General features: G+C 32.9%; 1 protein-coding gene across 1 annotated transcript in view; it reads right to left on the bottom strand.

The window, feature by feature from the left end:
- LOC122517658 overlaps positions 1 to 23,910 on the bottom strand; it is a 31,438-nt gene extending 7,528 nt beyond the window's left edge. Inside the window, exon 1 of the mRNA XM_043636169.1 lies at positions 23,518 to 23,910. Coding sequence (XP_043492104.1) covers positions 23,518 to 23,830 — 313 coding nt within the window. The 5' untranslated portion in view covers positions 23,831 to 23,910. The remainder of the gene's footprint in view (positions 1 to 23,517) is intronic.
- Positions 23,911 to 24,469: the final 559 nt, after the last annotated feature.

The raw sequence follows: 24,469 nt of genomic DNA, 5'->3' as shown, positions 1-24,469 counted from the left end.
TTAAGTTTATAAAATTTATTTTATTTTAAGGGAATTATATAAAGGAATCTTCATTCCTTTATCTTTTCTTTTTTTTTTCTTTTTTCTGTCTCATACTTTACGAAAATAATTATTTATCATTTAACCCTTTATCTCATTTATTTATTCGGTAATAATTATTGTTTATTGTCAAAATAATATTCTATTATTAAATAATCCTTTTTACATAAACATTATATATTATTATCGAATAATAATCTTAATTTATAATCCAAATGTGAAAAATCTGTTCATTATATTATTGACAATCTTTAAGATAAATATATGTAAAAAGGGTATAATTAATTATTCATTAAAAATAATTTAATATAATAAATTTGTTAGCGACCTTCAAATAAAGATAGTAGGTATCATTTTTATAATCTTACGAGATATCAAATATGTAAGTAAATAAAACGTTTATTAAGGTAAAATGTTGGACAAGTTGTCAGATATAAGAGATAATTTGTATTATCTAGAAACGATACGATATTATTTAGATATACTTGATCTAATAAACCTATAATTACTATAAGATCAAATCTCGTTTGATTCTTAAAGAAAACTGAGAAACTAACTGCACATACATACATACATACATACACATATACGTACACACACACGTACACATATATAAAAAAAATAAGTACTTAGGTATTTCACGTGAGTACGAGCTTCTAAACGTGAAAACGCGTTCCGGTTTTAAAAGCCTTTACTTTCAACGATATAAAAATAAAAATAAAAACCAAAAAGAAACAACAAACTAGTAGTAGTAGTAGTAGTAGTAGTGGTATCATAAAGTAAACGTGATTCGCGAGGGAGACCATTAAATTCGTGCGACTTGTGTCAGTTAATGGCGACTAATAATCCTTTTTGCGAAATAACAATGTCAATTCGACCCACTTTGCGTGGTAATAATAATAATAATAATAATTGGTGGTAAGAACTTCGACGTGTCGTGTTATTTCTTTCTTTTTTCTATCTTTCTTTAGATTCGTTTGATATTAACAAGCCAGTTCGAAGACATTTATAAATATAACGAACAAGTTTTGAAACGAATAATGATAACAGAGCTCGCGCATACTTTAATAAATAAATTCCACGAATGGGTATATCCCGTATGTGAATTTTCATTTTTCATTTAAATCATTGGAATCCTTGGAATCCTTGCAATTCTTCCTAACTGCAACTATCATAACAAACTTGTTTTTTAAACGTATAACCCCCCCCCTTCCCCAACCTATCTTGTCGTTTTGTATAGGTGTAGGTGTACGTGAGCCCTTCATTCCTTTCTTTCTTTCTTTTTTTTTATTTATATTATTTTTGAAGTTATACTTCTTTGGCGCGTTGGGGAAAATGTAATGGGGAGTGATTTATTCCGAGCGACACGAAAAATCGACACCACGAAGTTTGTCGGGTATTCACGATGCGCGGCAACGCGATTTCAAGTATACGGCGTGAAGTTGTCTTCTCTTCTTCCCCCCTTTTTTCTCAAGCGGGTCACCCATCCAAATACTAATCGTACTCAGCGCCGCTTACTTAAATGATCGAAGCGAGAACTAATGCTGTAAACCGCGCCATGGCTGTTGACGCGTGAATTAATTCGATATATCTCTTTTATATTTAGTGTGGACTGATATCTATATTTTGATATTTTCTTTTTCTTTTTTTATTCTTTCTTATATATATATATAATAATAATTATTTTCTTTTTAAGTTATTTTTTTCTTTGAAGTTTTTTTTTAAGTTATTTTTGAGGTTATTGAGGTTATGTTCGTTTTGGTACGGCAAAGAAGTATAACTTCTTACGTGCGTACATAAGTACACACACCAGTTTTTATTCTTTTATTATCTCTCTCTCTTTCTTTCTCTCTCTCCAGCAGCCTTTTCTTTTCAATTTTATTTTTCATTTTCGTTTCTTACGAAACCTTTTTTCTCAACGTTAAGGATGTTAAATTAATAATTTATCTTCGATATACGTAAGCGTGGACGTGCTACTCGTATGAAATAATTTACGGTCGAATGTAAACAGCCAACTCGCGTTATCCTTCACTTTACTTCTCTCTCTCTCTCTCTCTCTTTCTCTCTTTTTCTTTTTCTTATGGGAGTATTTGTACAATGGGGGACGTATAAATCGCACGAATCGATTTGCGTGAGTCCTTACATCGTATTTCCGCCGGCCCTTTTTCTTCTCGTCTTCTCTCTCTCTCTCTCTCTCTCTCTCTCTCTCTCTCTCCTGCGTATCTTTGTATTTTATTTTAAAATTGATTTACAACGACACGCGTCCAGCTAAATACCTCGTACTCGGACGTTTTCTTTACGATTATATTACGCCTTCCTCCCCCTTCACCCCTCCTCCTCTCATTCTCTGTATTTTTTTATCGCGAAACAAACCCAAAGCAATCCCTTTACTGCAATCCCTTGATCCCTCCCGCGGTTTTTTCCGAGAACAGAAGGCCGATCATTTTTATCTTTACTTTTATTTTTCTGTGTGTGTGTTTTTATTTATTGTTTTATTTGTTTGTTTGTTTTGTTGTTTTATTTATATTAGGATTTTAATAAAAGGTGTAGTAATATTTGTTTATTCAAACGTTTATGGCAATTACCCATTTGTTACATAACCAGAATAAATATTGAAATATAAAAATAATATATATAAATAAATTACTTAAAGTATAAAAAAGAAAAAAAGAAAAGAATACATACAAATAAATATATTTAGAAAATGAATGAAGATTTAAAAAAAAAATAGACAATGAGTAATAGCAATAAAAATGATTAAAGGGGAATAAAAAAAGGAAAACAAAGAGTTATACAATCAAAGTGAGTTTAGAGAAAATTTAATGAAGGATATGGATTGGTTGAAAAGGATTACGGTCAAGATTTACGATCTTTGGTTGGTTTATTTTCTCGGCAAACGTGATTTTCGCGTTAACGTTTAGAAGCCGTAATAACTTCTTTGAACGAACAAAAATTCGATATAATGTTGGTTTATTGTTAGTATTATACCAGACCGTAGAGTAATTGTAGTAAGAAATTTAGTTATTGTTTGTATTGTTTTTTGTAACTCTGTAAGCTAAAGAACGTAGGCTTTTAATAGCGGTGTTTTGTTCTTAAACTATCTTGAAGAAAACTTAAGGTAATCTTTTAAACAATGGATAGGACAGAATGTTATTTATACAATCGGTTGACTATGGTGAATAAAGTCATGGAGAATGATTAAATTATCGTATAATTTCATCGCAAGAGAAAACCATAGAACTTACCAGCTATATATATATATATGTGTGTGTGTGCATATCAATATGTGTTAGTAATTTTACGTATGTATTAGTAATTTATATAAAATTGCCAAGAGTAGTAATAAATTGAACATTGTAATCGCGCGTTTGATTATACCCTCTATGTATGGTTCTTTCATTACGAGAAAAACATTGAAATATTTTTCAAACGAGTTGTTGAGAAAATTCAAATTTTTATTGCTTAACTTTTTGCTTTCTTCTTTCCTTTTATTTTTGTACTCGTATTTGTACTCGTATTTGTACTCGTATAAGCGTATGCATTTAATCATTGATTTTATTTATAGAAACAAAAAAAGGGGATGAACTTTGTTGTATATCAAAAGAATATAAAGTAACAGTATTCGTCAAAAAAATTGTCACAAACTATCGTCATTAATTAATTATATATTTTTTTGTCTTATTAATATACGTGAAAGATTGATCGTAAGAATATTAACGTAAACTTTCTTCTATATTAAAAGATTAGAATGAAATATAATAGCCGTCAAAGGGGAAGAAAGAACAGAGACTATCGTCGTTAATCGGTAATATCTAACTTTCTGCCCTTAATAGATAATACGAAAGGTAATATCGTATAGGTATCGTGGTGCAATCGCTAACTCGCTTCTAATTACGGTAGAACCGCTTGCAGTTTAATCGACATTAACGACCAATTTGCCTCGTATCCACCAATACAGATAGAGATACCGTGATAGTGAAGATTATAAAATAATAGTTTGTCGGGTTATTTGCCGGTAGAGACGATCCAATCCTACCTACCATTGGATCAAAAAAAAAAAAGGGATGAGAAACTAAAAGAATGAAGAATGAAGAAGAAGAAGAAGAAGGGTCGTTTATTCGAAAACGCTTACGTAAGTGTACTTACCTAAAGGTAAAATAGTAACGACCATTATATGAAGTCTTTAACGATTTACGATCTAATCATTTTTCTTACCCTTCATCCCCCCCTTTCCTCCCACCCACTTCCCCCACCCGACCGCCCTCTCGTGAACTTTGAACGTCAATAAAGATACGAGAACTCGTTCACCTCGCTAGAAAATTCTTACGATGTAGCATGGTTTATTACTTAAACTAACCGTTTTGTGTTCGTATCTCTTCCTTTATTTTTGTTCTTCTCTCTTATTTAATTTTCTGAAGTTATACTTCTTTCGGCGCGTTGGGGAAAATGTAATGGGGACTGGAAAAACGACACCATGAAGTTTGTCGCGGTATTTAACGACGCGCGGCAAAGCGATTTCAAGTATACGGCATGAAGTTGTCTTCTCTTCTTCTTCCCGCCTTTTTTTCTCAAGCGGGTCACCCATCCAAATACTAATCGTACGCAGCGCCGCTTTACTTAAATGGTCGAAACGAGAACTAATGCTGTAACCGCGCCATGGCTGTTGACGCGTCAAGTAATTCGATATATCTCTCTTATATTTAGTGTGGACTGATATCTATATTATGATATTTTATTATTCTTTCTAATATATATAATATATCGATAATAAATTTAAATTAATAATATTAATAATAAATTTTTTTTTGTTAAGTTATTTTTGAGGTTATTGAGGTTATGTTCGTTTTGGTACGGCAAAGAAGTATAACTTCTTACGTGCGTACATAAGTACACACACCAGTTTTTTTTTTCTTCGAGCAAAAAAATAGATCTCGACGAAAAATAAGCATTTTATTTCTATCACCAACTAGATTACGAGTCATAATTTATACGACACATTGTATGAGAATGAATCTTTTTATTTTCATTACCGTATATTTTACAGTATAATAAATTATATTGTATAAATATAGGCATAATTATAATATATATAGATTTATTTTGAATCAGTCTATATCATCTATCAAACATTGTTTAAATTATTTTTAACTATCTCTCCTATTATTTATTTATCTGACATCTTTTTAATAAATTCTTAATTAATCGATTTATACTGTAAAATGTGAGAAAATAAAAATAAAAAAATATCAAACATTGTTTAAATTATTTTTAACTATCTCTCCTATTATTTTATTTATCTGACATCTTTTTAATAAATTTTTAATTAATCGATTTATACCGTAAAATGTAAAAAAATAAAAATAAAAAAAGTAAAATAGTAATATAGTATTAATAATATAAAATGAATTTACAGAATAAATTAAAAAAAAAATGAAAAAGATAAATGTATTATATATCGATTTATCTCGATTTAAAAGTCGCGAAGAAACCGATCGATTTCACGATCGATTTTCTCTGTTATGTTATTCTCGGCCCGTTAACCAACCAACCGGCGTCGTTTATACAAACCGGTAGTAATTCACGTTCGATTTAACGGCGAGTGGACGTCGGAGTCTCAACAAACAATAATTATTCCGGTATTAGGTACGTCGTTTTATTCGAGGGACGATCATTTCTTTTCATCCTTCTTTGTCTCATTATTATTTCACAGTGTCTACGATTATTTCTCTCTCTCTCTCTTTCTCTCTCATTCTTTCTTTTTTTCTGAATCTTTATATTATCTCATTCTCTCAATAGATCGTCATAAAGATGCATTTCACGCCATGGGATCACTTTCAGATTTAATTACGGTGCATAGTTGTGGATTGTAGGTAGGTTGGTAGGTAGGTAGGTTGGTTGGTTGGTTTGTTGTTTGGTTGATTCGTTGATACGATATACAGTCGGTCACGAAAATAATTTAACATCAGTATAGATTTCATACTTTTTTATATTCTGTATTTGAAAAATTTGTATAATTTTATAACAAATATCACAAACGTAATTTAACGAAAAATTATATTGAAATAAGAATGCACATGACGCGTTGTTAAGCAGAATGATTAATTAAAATTTTCTATTAGTGTTCAAAGAAGACTAAAACAATTTGAACAAGACTATAACTAATTGTAAGATTAGTAGATGATATCAAACGGGTAACTAAAATTAAACGTAATTGTAAAAAATTAGGGAAGACCTGTCTGTGTTCAGTAAAAGTTAGAAAACTAGATGAATAAATAACAAATTTGTTATATTGGTGTATGAATATTTTTGCGACCGACTGTACGTAAGGAAAGAAGAATATTGTCGCAGAGGAAAAAGTAATAAGAATAAATCGAAAAACTGTTGTGTGTATCACCCGAGTTACGGTAGTTATTTATGGGGGGATTGGTAGTCGCAAGCTGTTTCGAATAACTTTCTTGGCTTCTGTATCAGACTGTTACTTAAACTACCTGGTATAAGAAAGAGAAAGATTGAGAATGAAAAGATATGTTTGAGTTTGTCGTTTAGCAAGCCATCAAACTGCTTTTCATTCGATATCTCAAATGAAAATCATCATTCGTTTCTGTCATTTACATATATTACAATATCATTACTTCTTATGCAACGTAATAATATCAGAGTTCGGAAGCCGAGTTTCGAGACTTCGTTCCAAGCCTAATTTCGGTCTAATAACTATGACGAATTATCTCTGACATCGATCACGACTAACTTATACAACGTTGCTTTATATATATATTTACATACGTAGATGTACAAGATGTCGCAAACAAAATTGTATCATACTTTGTTAACCGATGTAACGAGTAATTATTAATATTTACTTGGTTTGGAAATTAAACGATTGAGAAATCTAAACGCTATCACAAATTTTTAACTAATATATAAGTATTAAAAAAAAAAAAAACAAAATAAAACATATACGATACACGTGAACAATACTTCAAGCTGACTATAACGCGACTAACTTCATGCTATTAATTTCATATCGCTGTGCGCGCGCATCGTAAATACCGAGACTAACTTCATCCTGTTAATTTTGTGCGCGCGCATCGTAAATACCGAGACTAACCTCATCCTGTTAATTTTGTGTCGTTGTGCGCGTGCATCGTAAAAATTCATTAAGTATAACTGAAAAGAAAAAAAAGAAGAAACAAAAGAAATAATTTTACTAGTCAATCGTTCGTAGCCGTGGGCGAAATAGAATTTGAAAAATTATGGTACGTTCGTTGAGACATTCGAGATTATCAAGCTTCTTGCAACCTTTTCGAAGGAACATTGGAATGGAATGATTATTATCTTCTCTGTCTCTCAGGATTATGTAAGTTACATGTTAATTGTTTCTTCTTGTGCGATGTGAGAAAAAATAAAGGAAGAAAGAAAGAAGGTGAAAACAAAATTAATGGGGAATGAGATGGGATAAAAAAAGGTATATAGAGAGAGAGAAATAAAATACGTTTTCGTAACTCGTTGAAATAGTTTGGCATTCATTGCTAAATGTAAATATATATATACCTGCAAAGATACTATTCTATATATATTATCATAAAGGTCCAGATTATTCAGATCACTTTCATTATCTCACAATCGGAGGTCATAGCACAAATTCCATCATCAACTTTCACGTTACGTAATTTTCTACATACACACATACGTCCATATATATTTTATATAGTACATCTGTTTCTTTCTTTATAATTTCGAGATATCGTATACGTACGATCATTAAACTTTTCACCCGTCGTTACGCTTTAAAAAATAAAATTATTTCCTCTTATAAATTTACTTTTTATTTCCTTCTGTATTTTTTCTCTTTTTTTTTTCTTTTTATACTTAAAAAAAATGAATTTTATTAACGAAGTATTTTAAAGTTTTTATGGGGAAAAACTTGACCGTGTCTTTTTGTATATCTACGACAAAGTTATCGTCATTTTGAATTAATATTTTATTTGAATAAAATATTTAAATTCGTGTAAGAGATTATTTTTTGCCATAGCCAAGCTTTTAAAGGTCAAAATTAAATATGCTAAGTCATGTGATTTATAACGAGTCGATATAAGTTTTCGACGTTCAGGTAAAAATAATAAATTATACTTTTATAGAATATATATTTCGTTAAATATTCTATAAACGATTCATCTCTCGTAGATAATTTTTTATTCCTCAATATATATGATCAGATATGTTAAACAATTGTTGTTCAAAATAACGAAAACTTTATATAAGAAAAAGTCACAAAAATTCTCAAAATGTATAGGAAAATGTTTCTCCATGAGAATAACATGTGTTACTTAATAAAAATCACGTAACAATTGTTAATAATTTATTAATTACAACTAACATTTGCGATATTATATTTTATTAATAATGTAAATAATTTCTATTATATATACTTCCTTAGACGATCGAACAATATTATCTTAAGATCGTTATTGAAATTTTCTTGTGAAAATTGATTAAGAAAATAATATATTCAACGTATAATTTTTCTCTTAAGGAATAATCATTATTTCCTTCCGTATATGTTTTCCTTTTATTCCAAGTATATATATATATAGCGTTATATATTATACAATATTGTATAAATCTGATAAAAAGAGGCTAGCAACACACACACACATACTCGAGGGAGTAGTACGGGACTTCCGTGCACGAGATATTCTACTTTGAAAGTAGAATCTATTCGAATGAATACAGAATTTCAAACGGTATTGTAACAAGAATATTCAGTCTCTTCTTTCCCGCGCTATTTTCCTTTCAAATTGATTGTTCCACAAAGAAAGAGAGAGAGAGAGATAGATAGGTAGAGATAGATAGAAAGAGAAAGAAGGAAGAGAAAATAGGGGACACTATAAAATGGAAGAAAGTCAACGAAGTATTAATCACAGTATGAAAATATTCAATCGGTGGAAGCAATACCGCGGAAACTTTCTAACGAACTATCGATTGTAATAATTCAAATATCCGATATGGTCTCTTTTATATAAGATGCCTCTCTTCTTAGAATTATGAATTACGAATAAATAGAAAATATCATAGGCATAAATAGTAAGGTATATATTTAATATATTATATATTTTTTATTATTTAAATATATTGATATTATTTTTCTTTTGAAAATAATAATATTAAATATATTGTATTAATGAAACACGTGTAGAATATGAAAAATTCAGCAGCTTCTATTACTTTTTAACTATCTAACGAAACCTAGATGATAATTTTTTAAAGAACGTTCGAATAAATAAAATAAAATAATATACAAAATTATGTTTAACATTATTTGCGTGTTTTCACGCGTCTCCTCGGTAATAACAGTTCAAGAATTATTTCGCAAAAATAAATATATATAAGTTTGTTGCACACTTGCATTTTTAATGCAGCCGTCTGCACGATGAGTGCGTGACAACACGCGTCCTACGTATAACACACACACACACACACACACACATATATATAATTCTTGCATAACTAACGTTAGTTCACGCGCAAGAGAGTAAATAATACACGCGTATAAAACCGTAATTATATTCGCACGAGGATACGTATTCTCGCACCGGCTTCCTAGTTAACCTATGAACCTTTAGAATAAAAGAGGAAGAAAAAAGGGAGAAGGGGAATCATTAAAATTCAACCATGCTTTGCCCGTTTTCTTTCTATCTCTTTTAAATATATGTTTTTTTCTTCTTCTCTCTTTTCACTTTTCTAATACACCACTTCCTCGTATCTTCTGTATTATTCTATTCAGAAATTGAGTGAAATTTTGTACAGTAATATTTAACAATAATTATAGATATTATAAAAATACAATTTTATATATATAATAATAATAATATAATTAAAATAAAATGTAATAAAATTAAAATTTAATATAATTAAAATAATATAATTAAAATAAAATTTATTTAATATAATTAAATAAAAATAAATAATAAAATATATATATATATTATTAAAATTCTTTTCAAACAAATTGGATAATAAATCCTATTGGAATAGTGGTTTATGAAGAGAGAAAAGATTCGTTTCTTGGTGATCCATAATCGTCATCGAAACCCGGTTTCTTTATTGAGGGACAAACTCGATCGTCGATACCTTCGACTAGAAAAAAAAAAGGTAAAAAAAAAATAATAAAACAGAAAGGAAAAAAAAAAGAGAGATAGAAAGACCTTGTCTTTTTCTTACGGTCAACCACATACATAAAACACGTATATACATGCATAAGTATAATACATATATACATACAACACATACATCATACAATACATTCATACATATATTCATAGATACAATATATAGAAGTAACATCGATAAAAGATCGAAATAAGAGAACTAATTTGCAATTGAATCGATCGTACCATTTTTCAAATTGCACACCCACATACGACAGTAACTCGTACGTTCGTTATGCAAGCGAATAAGAGGGACGAAAGTAGTCGTAAGTTTTGATGGTAACGAACACTCTCCTCCTCCACCACCTCCACCTCCACCACCTCCACGATCCTTATTCAATCTCTACGAGGTATCCTAGCACGAAAATTCGTGACGCTCGATTGCTTCGTCGTTGTCGTTGTCGTTGTCGTTATCCACCTCCTCTTCCCCCCTTTTCCACCTCCTCCTCCTCCTCTTCTTCTTCCTCTTTCTTCTTCTCTCTTGAAACTCCTTTCGTCCTTGGACTCCTCGTCTCTTCCTCCCCTCGAAAGCCATACAGGTCTTCGACCTCTTCTTCTCCTTCTTACACACACACACACAACACCACCCCACACACATACACATACACACATATATACATATACAAACGTATACAATATGCACATACAAACGTGTACATACACACATACACACATATATGCATATACAAACGTATACATACACACATATACACACATATACACACATACACACATATATAGATACACATTTTCTCTCTCTCTCTCTCTCTCTTTCTCACTCTTTTTAAATGTTTTTTTTTCTTTCTTACACTCGTACTCTCCCCCTCATCCTACGCATTTGCAACTGAATTCGCTCGATCCTTTATCGGCTTACACACCGGACTCTCGTAGCCCGGTGCTCGTACGGCACTACTCTCTCTCTCTCTCTCTCTTTCTTTCTCTTTCTCTCTTTCTCTTTTTCTCTCAGGTAAGGTTCTCTTTTCTCGCTTGGCTTTGAAGGAACATCGAGATACGCTTCGTCGGCGCGTTACGATATCTCGACTTTCTATCTTTCTTCATATTTTTTTTTCTCTTCTTCTTCTTCTTCTTGTTCTTCTTGTTCTTTTTCTTTTTCCTTCTTCCCCGTTTCAACCGTGCGGTATAAACTTCCACGATAGCCCGAGTTCGTCGTAAATTCGATCGTAAAGGATCTCGAGAAGAAGAAGAAGAAGAAGAAGAAGAAATAAAAATAAAAAGAAACGAAATGAAAAAATAATAAGTCCTGGAGGAGGTCGAGGTTGAAACCCTTCTCTAAAGGGTGGAGAGTAAATGGTAAAAGGATTCAAAAAAAAATACAAAAAGGAATTACGTTGAAAAAAAAGAAACAATATTACGGATTATACGATTGGATTATGCAATGGGCCCCTCCCCCTACTCACCGTTCAGCTCGCAGAATTGCGTTCGATACTTTCGAGAAAAGGTACCCTCTCTTTCTTTCTTTCTTTCTTTCTTTCTTTCTTTCTTTCTCTTCTCGTCGGGATCGAGTTAAATACTTTCTCCCCTTTCCGACCACGACGCTGGTATTACGACCTTGTCCCGGCTATCTTGCTTGCTTGCTTGCTTGCTTGCTTGCTTGCTTGCTTGCTTGCCCGAGCTACTCTCGATTTCTTCCGGACAGGTCGACCGACATTGTCTAGTGACTAATGTCTCATTTTTTTCTTTTCTTTTCTTTTCTTTTTTTTTTTCTTAACGAGATTTATATCTCAAGACTTATTACCATATCGTAGAATGAATTTTCTATTAATTAAAAACTTTCCTTAATTATTTATAATATTTTTATTTATTTATTCCTTACTCCACTCCTTTCTGGTTTTTGGAAGGCTTCTCTTACATTGTTTCTTTTACAATATTTTACAATAATATTTAATTTAACTATATACATGTAGGATGCGAGCACCTCCAAGATAAAGTTAAATAGGCATTCGTAAGGAAATTGGACGGTAGGCACTGGATAGCTCAGTGGGTAAAGAGCAGTCGTCGGAAAGCGGAAGATCCGGGTTCGAATCCCGGTACAGTCAAAATCAACGGCCCAATTTTTTCACGAATCTTATATACATATATATCATCTTATATAAATTATATTACAAAGATAACAATTCTAATTGATAATTGATTTTATATAAAAAATTATCTTAACAGTCTTCTCTCAAACCTTCTCCGTTTCCCTCTTCTCTTTCCTATCACTCGTTTTAGTATTTCTGCCTCCTTCGCATCCTGACTTTTAGTATCTTTTCTATTTCCAATTTCACTCCTCGTTATTTCGCATGTCCCCAGTATGTATTATTTATAATTATATACAACCTAATTCTGTTTTTTAGACGATAGGATACGTTCTCGAAGGATAGGCGTAAAAACAATGCAAAAAAATATATGGCATCTATGGAAAAATAGGATATTAGTTTAAGTAATTAGCAAAAGTAATACAATAAACCATGAGTTTCCATGTTACAAATAGAACGTGTGTATTGTGTGTGTGTTATATTATATTATATATATCCGGAAAACGTGCGAAAAAAAGTGTTGCGTGCAGAAAGTAAAAGATCGACTGGCATATAACAACCAAGAGAAAATCGTATGTTAACGCAATGAACGGAAAAAAAGAAATAGAAAAAAAGAGAAAAAAGGAAGAAGAGGAGGAGGAAGGAGACGTTCAGTTCGTTAAAAACTCTCTTAGATTTCTATAGAAACTTCGTGACGGAATAATAACTCTTACGCAATGAACAGGGGGAAAAAAAACGATACGTTCGGTTTGTTTAAAAAAAAAAAAACTTTGATTTCTAAAGAAACTCTATAATGAAATAGGATTATTTTTAACGATTAGAACAAAAACCTAGATGTATAGTGATGATGACGAGAGAATATTAAGAATATAGGAAAAGAAAGACCGAAATTGGAGAATGTCAAGATATACACGATGAAATGTCAGCACATATCAGTCGGTGAAAGACCGAATATTTAAGGGGGGGGGGGTTTATTATTATTATAATATTTAAACATCAAACAACCATGTGAATTTCGATCATTCATGGTAACCCGTACACGCAAATACATATACATATATTAACACAGGTGATACCAAAGATAATTAAGTGGATAATTGAAATGTTTCGAGCATAAAATCAAAGAGTATTGCGAACTTATTGTAATAGAAGAACTTTTGAGAAGAAATTCAAAGAATTAGTAGGAACCGTGATGGACGAGTAAAAGAAGGAAGAGGAAGAGTAAGAAGAGGAAGAGGAAGAGGGGGTGGCAGGAAGGAAGGAAGGAAGGAAGGATAGGACGACGCCCGGCAGTTCGTGGCGAGTTCTGACATTGCAACATAATGCACGAAGCCGCCGTGCGTTACCCCCTTACCGATCCTCATCGTGACCGGTTAGGTTCCCTCCTCTTCCTCACCCTCCTCCTCCTCCTCTTTAAAAGATTGCACTGTTGGATATATCCTCCTTATTACTGGCGAACGACTACGACGACTACGACGACGACGAAGACGACGCTCGCGTGACCTTGCGATGACCTCGTAATATTCTTAAGCTTGCACAGAACCAAGGTGTCACCATATATATATGTGTGTGTGTATATGTTAGGGATTCCATAGAACCACGAGCATTCCAGTGGCATCAACCTTTTGCGGTGAACCTTCCCCTATTGGATTTCCAAAACAACAGTGACTGCATCTTCAGATCATATTTTTTTGTACCTTAAGTAATACCTAAGTATATAAATATATATATATATACTCTTGTATTACTTATATTCTCGTATTCTGTAATTTGATATCTTTCTCTCTGTGGTTCTTCGGAAAAATCTTAATCAATCGTATCATATATTTTCTAACAATATTAAAATGAACAATGAATAAATAAACCGTTATTATTATCTGTTTTATACTTATACGTATAATCTCCATAGTGTTTCAGTATTTTTATCGTATGTTATTACAATTGAATATATATATATATATTATTTAAGATAAAACATTATCTCTCGTATCTTATTACATACTAGAAATTATGGGTAATATGAACGTTATTATTACACATTGACTCAAGAAAATATTATAGTAATGGTCGAATGAATCCGACTATCGGTTATCTCATTGTTAAATAAAATAAAAATATTTCTTTAGAATGAAATTTACAATAAAATAGCATAAGGTACTTTACTTTATTATTGTAAAATAGTTAGAACACACATATACATAGATACATACATACATACATACACATACCTATAGAACTTGGAACACGTTCAATCGAATTTCTATTGTCTCTATTTCTATTTCATTCTCTTTCAATACGAAACAGCCTTGAGTGAACGTAATATCGAGGACCCCTTCCCCATACCCCCGACCCCCCTTAACCACCACCCCTATATACACACACATACACATACACAAATGAGAGAAGGTTAAACGCATCGTTTAACCTCCACCATCGTGGGTTTTTAGAATGGATTACGTGGCCCACGCTCACTCCGTGGAATATACGGGAGAAGTCTATCATCTACGTCAGGGTAGAAAGAGAAGAAATAAATATAAGAGAATGAGAGAGAGAAAGAGAGAGAGAGAGGAAGAAAGAACGGTATAAGTCTAACATTACCTCGCGTAGCCATAATACTGGAAGCGGAGTTCGTGTTAGTGTTGAGATATTGGTGTGTTTGTGTATGTGTATGTTTGTGCGAGTGTGTGCTAGCCAAACCGGAAACGATTAGTCAGATTACGTGATCGGAGGCACCGTTGGACCGCACTGGACTTGCCCTGACTGGCTATCACGAGCGTTAAGTAAACGTTCATTCGTGTGGTACTATCATAGGTTTGTGTTGTGTGTGCAGGTAGTTGTGTGCAAGTAAACTTGTGTATATAAACGTATATATATCCTCCCCATGATGTTTTGTTTTTCTTGATTCACGGTTTGTCTCTATGGTTTTTTTAAAATAAAAAATCAAAAAAAGGATAAAGGACACGGATGAGACTGGGGTTGATTGCATTAATCTTGCATGATTATTGGATGCATCGGTGAACAACTGATGCAACAATGAGGAGTAACGTTACAGTAATAATAGGATGATCGAATTAATTCGTAAATCTTTAATTGTTGTTGTCTTACGACGGAGGATTAAAATTACAATAAATAACGATTAAAAATTGTCTAATTAAAAAAATAGATTGATAGATTCGTTTTAAAAAAAGAAACACAGAAAACTGAAAATAAAGTAAAGAAAATCCAATTGACTTTGTTATGGAAATATAAATGAATAGTTGAAAACGTAACCTTGGCATTCGTGGTAATAACTGTCGAGGAGTCAGGACGAGTGAGTGAATGTATGTGTGTGTGTGAGTAAGTGAGTGAGTGAGTGAGTGAGTGACGCGAGAAAACGGGTCAGGATCGTAGAAACGGTTTATCCGCGTTGCGCCTTGCACAACGTAATTTCTCTTTGACCGTCGTCCCTATTTGCGCTGGATAGTAGAGAGAGGGGGGAGGGAGGGGGGCTGGGGGGGAGAAAGAGAGAAAGAAAAAGCTACTCTAGAAGAACACTCTACTCGGGGTCCGTGTAACATGGTAGATGCAACCAATGCACGCCGAAGCAGCAACAGCAGCAGCAACCCACGGTCGTTGTTGCATTGCGTTGCATTGCGGTTGCAACTAAAAGAAGATGCGCAACGTAATCCTCGGCTTAACGCAATCAACTTAAACCTCTAATCTTTCTATTTTATCTTTCTATTTTTATATTCTTTTTTTTTATGGCTTCTCTCTTTTTTTTCGTCTATTTTTTTTCTATTTCTCTATTTCTCTATTTCCGTTGCTTCTTCGAACCCAACGCGAATAGAACAGTTATACGTATTAAAGATAATCGGTAGAAACGAATGCACCGATACGATAATCGATTGAGAAATTGTGTTGAAGAATTTCCCCCTCCCCCTCTCCCATCCCCTTCCACCTATCTTATCTATCATTTTCTATTTTAGAATTTGTAACTTGGAAGTTTGAAACGTTTATTATTACACGTTACGTTTAAGAATGCGTACGAATCTTTTTCTAATTAATTTTGATTTGAATTAATATTATAGGATAGAGATTAAGGGAAATAATAGTAATCCCATGGGGTCGGGGGGAAATATAATATTTAGAATATACTCATTCGTGTTAGATAATATCGATATGCAATAGATATTTACAAGAAGGTGTTTCAAAATATTTATACAAATATATAAATATTTTGGAAGTTATACTTCTTTTGGCGTATTGGGGAAAATGTAATGGGGAGTGATTTTGTTCCGAGCGACACGAAAAACGACACCATGAAGTTTGTCGGTATTTACGACGCGCGGCAAAGCGATTTCAAGTATACGGCGTGAAGTTGTCTTCTCTTCTTCCCGCCTTTTTTTCTCAAGCGGGTCACCCATCCAAATACTAATCGTACGCAGCGCTGCTTTACTTAAATGGTCGAAGCGAGAACTAATGCTGTAACCGCGCAATGACTGTTGACGCGTGAATTAATTCGATATATCTGTCTTATATTTTGATATTTTCTTTTTTTTATTCTTTCTTATATATATAATAATAATATTTTTCTTTTAAGTTATTTTTTCTTTGAAATTTTGTTTGAAGTTATTTTTGAGGTTATTGAGGTTATGTTCGTTTTGGTACGGCAAGAAGTATAACTTCTTACGTGCATACATATTTTATTTATAAATATTTTCTTTGTTTTATTTATAAATATTTTTACATATATTTTTTTTTTTTTATAAATATTTTTTAATTTATATAAATATTATTTCAGTCAAATTATAAAAGTATTTTGCAGAAATATATAAATGGAAATATTTATTTTGAAATATCTTTTAAATATTTGTCGTCAAGAAAAAATTGAAATTTCGATGAATTTGTAATTAAGAATGTCAGAAAGTGTTCAGACTCCGAGACGATCGTAACACTTTCATCCCTTCTCTCCTCTTTAATTAATAACAACCTAGATATTACTCGACGTATAATATAAGGGGAAAACTCGTATGTAACAGGATGATAATCAAACGATTTAATAATATTTTTTATACGTAATAACGTATATCATTGGTAAAGATTTATATTACAAATTATAACATTTGATGAATGAATTTGTTAATAGTTTTCTTTTCGCAAACGAGTATGATATTTCTAACTGATAATTGAAAATTCTTCTCACGAAGAACAATCGCAACCTTGGTCATTAAATTAAAACAAAGTGAATACCGTGGCCTAGATATAAAATTACAGCATAGAAAGAGAGAGAGAGAGAGAGAGATAGAGAAAAATAAAAATAAAATGAAAAAAAGAATAGAAGATAAAATAAAACGAGCACACAAATGAAATTCCCGGCATACTTAGAATCCATTCCATCGTGTGGATGATGATTTTTATTCTTTTTTTTTTTTTCTTCATTTTTTTATTGCGACGCAAGAAACCCGAGCCGTTGTTGTTCATTTGCAAGCGCGATAAATCGCACTTCGTGGAAGGACGCTCGTGCTTGGAATAACCATAATGGACCACCACCGGAACGGTGTTCGATTCGCTAAAGATAAACGCATAAAACATTCATGATACGGCAAGGTGTGTGCTGATGGTGGTGGTGGTGCTGCTGCTGCTGTTTCTGCTTGGAAAATCTTACGTTTTGTATCGTTCAAGATGAAACTTAGTGATTGCGGGGGTGGGTCTTCGAATAAGCGACAAAGAGGAAGGAAGGAAGGAAGAAACCATTTTCATGCATTCCCATATACTCGTATTGAAGTACGAATAATAATATACTTATAAGAACAATTCGAATAAATAATAATGAATTTATTTAAAAAAAAAAAAAAAAAGAAAACAAATTTGATCAAATTGTTCTTCAATCCCATGTATACCAAATTAAATCTAAAATGTAAACAAAAAATAATATATTTTATTTTATATATTTTTTTTATTATTAAAAAAAATTAAATTTTTTGAATTATTAAATAAATATTATTTTTATTATTATTTTAAATATAAAATATAAATATTTTAAAATTTTATTATATATAAATAATAATAATATATAAAATAAAATATTATATATAATATATATAATTATTAAATTACAATCTCGAACATAATTTATTTAACGTAATCTTTACAATTATTTTATTACAATTACATAAACTAAATGAATAAAATAATATCAGAAATATATAATATAAAAAAAGAAAAAAAACAAATCAACGTATATAACGATCCATCAATTACCAATGATTTATCAATAATATTAGGTTAAGGACGTATTACAATATAACAGGTGTGCAGATATAAAACGCATTCGATATAAGAAACCTATAACAATAATAATAATAATTGTCTGAGAAAATGATCGTGGATGGAGATCGAGATAAAAGTAACTCCTCGAGTTGTGTTGTTGTATCGGTTGAAATAACTTGGATTTAAACTAACGAGTGATAAACAAGTGATAAATTCCTCCCACGTTCTTCTCGACATAAGTGCATTCGTCGTCGTATTCCTATGTTCTAAAGGTATATGAAGAAAATAAGAAAAATAATAATAATAATAACAACAACAACAACAAGAACAACAGCAACAACAACAAGAAGAAGAATAAGAATAAGAAAGCAAAGTTGTAGAAGAAAGAGGAGTAGGATTATGAGTAGGAGAGGTGAGGGGGAAGGGGGAGTGGGAGGAGTAGGAGGAGGAGGTAATTTCAATGATCTTGCATGGTGCACCGGCGGACTCTCGCGGCGTAAACGTGGCCACGAAGCTGACGCATAAATACCTATAAATATGACACGGCGGGGCCCGCGGTAACGTTGCATATTAAATTACATTCTTAAGCATACCGAACAGTGCACAAGGCCTGGCAAAAGGCCTGGCAAAGGGAGAGAAGAAGATAGAACACTGCAGTAGAGTAGGAGGATGAGGAGGGAGGAGGTTAGCTCGCATCAAGTCCAACGGTGCTGATTAAAGTTAGCCGAGGCCCGCGCGCGAGTAGGATCGGCACAATGAGACAGAACTATAGTATAATAAGAGAAAATCAAATAACATGAGAGAAGATAGTTGGAAGAGAGTAGAAAAATCGTATGTTGATGGTAGAGAAGGATGGGGGTTAGAAAGAAGTTAGACTGAGAAAGAAACTAATTGTGATGGGGAGAGAAAGGGCATACCTAACGTTGCCCTAGACAACGCTACCTTTCTCTCTCTCTCTCTCTTATTCTTATTATTATTCTTATTCTTCTTTGGCCAATCGTACAGACGGGGATAGACGATAGATGAGAGGAATGAACGGGGGTGGGGTGGGGTGGGCTGGACGAAGGTAGAAGAAGAGATGGGTAGAAATGCACCGGAGGCTTGCGATGCTAATTATTCTGGTTCATGCGAGCAATTTGTCGAGTACCCGTAGAACGTATATTTAATACCCCCTAGGCCCAACCTACTACAGAGACCCCGCGGGTATTTACATCTGTGGCGAATACCCACGAGACGAGACCCGACCCCATGGTGGAGGAGATAGTAGTGCTAGTGGTGGTAAGGTGGTACTTCGAGAATTATCCGTGGATTACAAGCAACCAACCAACCAACCAGTTGCCGGCATGGTGTCTGTGAGCGCGCATGCTAGCAAACATATACGAGAAGTTTCTTCTCGTAAGGGGGTAGCAATCACTTTTTATCTCATGGTAAAATCTTAATGTTTAATTAGAACCAAGATATAATTTACTTTTTATTTTAGAGATGAGTTTCAGAATAAACGGGGGAAAAATTACGCGAAACGTTTGATCTTTCGTTTTGAGGAGGAATAACGCGGTGGTAGGGGGGAGGGGGGAGGGGGAAACGAAATGAAAGCAACAAGAGAATAGAAAAAAGAAAAAACAAAGTTTTCTATCAGTTTAGTAAATCCCGATGTAACAGCATTTAAACAGCTAACTGTGGTGGTGTTTTAGTTGGAAAGTAGGAGAACGGTGGTTGGTTAAATGAATCGATCGCGTAATAGAAGGATAAGATTGCGGTGAAACCGTGAGACTTCGGCGGCGTCTTACGTTCTCTTCCTCCTCCTCCCACCCCCCCATCCCCCCATCCTCCCCCTCCCCCCTACCCCCCGCTAAAAGGTGAAAGAGAGAAGGTGATCTATGATGCTTGTGCAACTATAAGATATGCTGGCTATGCATTTACGCGCTTTCAAGGCGGCATTTACACTTGAACCTTGAAATAGGTAGCCTCGAGTCACGTTTCGTTGCGGAGTTTATATCGTTGCTACAGTTAAACGGGGCAATTGGTGTCGTGCGTGAGAAATGCGCTAGACCTACAGCACACATATACACACATAGATACATACACATACACACATAGACAATCAGAAAATGATTTATCAACGTAATAGACCTTTAACGAAGAGCTCGCCGTATTTTATTGGATTTTATTCTACCTTTATTCTTCTAGGAATATTTTTCTGATTTTTCTTTTTTGTTTTTTTTTCTTTTCTTTTTCTAACGAAAAATTGTATACCGGTACCACCCGGTATACAGTCGTGAAAAATTTTAACAAGAAACTAGAATATTGCATCACTAAAAGGTTGAAAAATTCCTAAAAAACAAACTTTATTAGGACCCTTTCGATCCTGAACATAACCTAAAAATTTTCGTTCCAACAATACTAAGAATGCTACACCAATCAGTTTATTATTCCTGTATCATAATAATCTTATCGTAGTTTATACAACGTTTATTTATTTACGTTAGAGAAAATGAACGTTTAAACCTATCCGCATCGGACTATCTCAATTAAGATGATATACGATCATCGTCTCTCCGTTGTGTCCTACATTTTCACGATACTTCATCATCGATGTTAAAACAAATGTACCTCTATAGCGTTGATCGATCGATCATTCGATAACGACATCGTATTAATAGAAAAATTCGTATTAACTTTTCCAATACCAGAATTCTGTTCTCGTCGTGAAAATCCCATGCTGTGTTTTCTTTCGTACGAAAATATTTTTGTTAAAATGTTAAGTGAGAACTTAACTGGCTTCGAGGCACGAACTATGGCAAACCTTTGATTCCAAACGCGTTTACCAAGATTTATGCAAATCCGGAAAGAAAGAGGGAGAGAAGAAAGGGTTTAACATACCTCGAACGAAAAAAAAGAAGAAAAAGAAAGAAAGAAGATCGAAAATGGGGCTGAAGAAAATTCTTCTTTGCCACGGTAAAGTTTAAGCGGCCGTGAAAATTCGCTGGCACGACTTACTTCTAGCTGTAAATCATCGCGTTATGCATAGAATGATGGGTGAGCAAGGCTTCACTTCCGCTAAAGAAAACGACGTTCGATCATTCCTCCTCTTCCTCCTCTTCCTCCTCCTCCTCATCGTCTTCTTGCACCCACTATCAAACATTCTAGCGATGGCTTTAAGTCGCTCGCGAACAAAACAAGTTTTGTTCTTTGTATTTAAACGTAACGTTAATTATTTCACTTTATTCGTAAATATTATATAACATTATATATATAAATACGGATAAACCATCCTATAGCAAGGTATATATAAGTTTCTATATATATATTTTTTTATTATATTTATTGATTATTTTATTTATTTAATATTACATAAAGAAATGTGCCGTGTCGTGTCGAGCCTATTTTATATGAGACCCCCTAGTCTTCATTATTCCTAAACGTTTATTATTTTAAAATAATTAATTATTTTATTTCAAATATGTTAAACAAAAATCATGTTATTCAATACTACAGAAGTACATCAGTATTTTCATCAAGATATTAACAATTTTCAATTTTTCTCCACAATTCAAGTATCTCAGAACAATGAATGAGAAGAGTTCGTTAAAGAAATCATCGTAAAGATCATATCGATCATTTTGAAGAAACCATTCCATATTCATGAGCTTTAAATTTCTTACAATTACCCCATCCTTCTTTCTCTCTCTCTCTCCCCCTGTCTATCTATCCATCTTTCTCTTATTATACTCTCTAGCGAATCTTTAACTCCTGTTGACGTAATTTCAACCCACGCGGTTTTCTTGAACCTCGTACGCTTAGTAATTCATGTATTTTCATTGAAAAACTATCGCGAGGCGTTATGCTAATACGAGTCGAGGTATTATTCGCGTTCGTATGTCACTGACCACCTACCTATCTACTCGTACCAAACGTGCTTGAATAATACATACTCTCTCTCTCTCTCTCTTTCTCTTTTCTTTATCTCACAGTTGCGAGCACACACGTATCGGGGGTGTTGGCCACCATGGAAAGAAAAGGATTCGTTTGTACGTTCTCCTCGCTTCGTCGTACACCTAAACGTGCAACCTGTATATATATATGTACGTATATGTGTGTGTGTGTGTGTGTATATGTATAGACAGGCGTGGATATACGAGGTATTACGAGACTGGACGATATTAAATTATAATTCACGGCACGTTCTACTGCGTTACCTCACACTTTCCTTTGCTATTTATAAGCCGATCCCTCGAAACCTTCCCATTTGCCAATTCAGCGATGGCCTCGAAACATTCGAACTTATTCGTGTTCTATCCGTCAATCACTTTTTATTTGAAAACAAAATCATAGTCATTGTTCTGTATAAACGCGTGTATCGAATATAATTTAAATATATGTATATATATCGTTGAATAATTATTTGTTTTTCTCGATTAATTTTCTTTTATTATATATACATATATCACGTATGACGTATTTTTCGTTGTATCTTTTCATTGTAATCGATACGAGTATATTATTTTTGAACGGATTCGAACGCGACTCGAATCTTTCGCTACGATACTTTTAAACCACCAGTGTGCCACCCACAAGCATCTGTTACTCTCTTTCCGTGGGCTTAGGCTAAATCACCACTAGCAGTATGTCTACCACCATATGTTCACATATACGTACATGTATATATGTGTGTATGTTCACTGTTAAACTTAGGTAAATAAGAGAAGGTATGACGAGCTCTCGTAAGTGTTTAGATCTAAAACGTTGAGAGAGAATCTCGACGATGTCGTAAGCAATTGTCGTGTCAAAAATAAAGAAGAAGAAAATAATATAACAGTCACTTTTACGTGAACGTTTTATAAATATACGAAATAAAAATTAAAATTGTTCATTCCGATGATAATAAAATATCTCATTGCTTTTCATTTTTCTAAACGTTTTCAATTTTCAAACGAGAAATTATTAATCGAATATTATTCAATTGAGATTTTCTATTTACTTACCGGGATATCCTTCCGGTATGACAATTTCCGGTCCAACCTTGACATCGTGACGATAACGATGCATCAACAATGTTGCCGTTACCCTGAGAGATCTTTGTTGTTGTTTGTAAAGTAAAATAGGACGTCCACCTGCACCTTCGACTCTGACAACTCTCGGCAATGAAAATCTGTCCAGGAAATCTCGCAAAGGTATGAAACCACCCGTAGAACCCGCAACTTCGGCTGTTGCTTCTCGAGAACTTGGCAAGGAATCATCACCGGTACCAGTTGCCTCACCGCTCGACAATGTTGAAAATTCTCCACTCGACGACATCTTTTCATTTTTTTATTATCCTTTGACCCTTTACTTTTCTTGTTTTTTTAATCCTTCTTTACCTAAGAGACAAACATTTAAACGTAAGCATTAACAAATTTGACAAGTTTTATTATTGTATTATTATTCATTTGAATGTGAATTCTTGTTTCCAATGTTAATTAATATATAAGCATAATTTGTTTAGTATTATTTTTATCATAAAATATTTTTGAAGGATTTTTCTTGCAATATTTTAAATCATTGATTTATAAATTGTATAATACAATAGTAGGTACATTAAATAATTTTTAATGGTACAATTGGGACACAAGATTTGAACTGCGTTATTACGGAAATCTAATGCATTCGTTTTAATTATATTATTTGTATTATTGTTATTATATATTGTTAATCTGTGATAATTATCGATTGGTATCATCGTTATTAATCTTAATCATCGTTCGAACTATTTCGTAATGGCAATGATAGTTTTATATAATTTAATAGACATTTTGTAATTAATGGAACCAAGCGGAAACTTACAACATTTATTACGGGGTTTATGCGTAATATCAGGGAAAGCGGAAAAATATCGAAGGAAATGATAGAAGGTAAACTAAAAAGATAGAAAAAGAATAGTATAATATATTCCAAATA

The sequence above is a fragment of the Polistes fuscatus genome, unplaced genomic scaffold (genome assembly GCF_010416935.1).
Source record: "Polistes fuscatus isolate 324 unplaced genomic scaffold, CU_Pfus_HIC Scaffold21, whole genome shotgun sequence".
Lineage (NCBI taxonomy): Eukaryota > Metazoa > Arthropoda > Insecta > Hymenoptera > Vespidae > Polistes > Polistes fuscatus.
The sequence above is the reverse complement of the archived record's forward strand: the minus strand, read 5'-3'. Positions and strand labels throughout refer to the sequence as shown.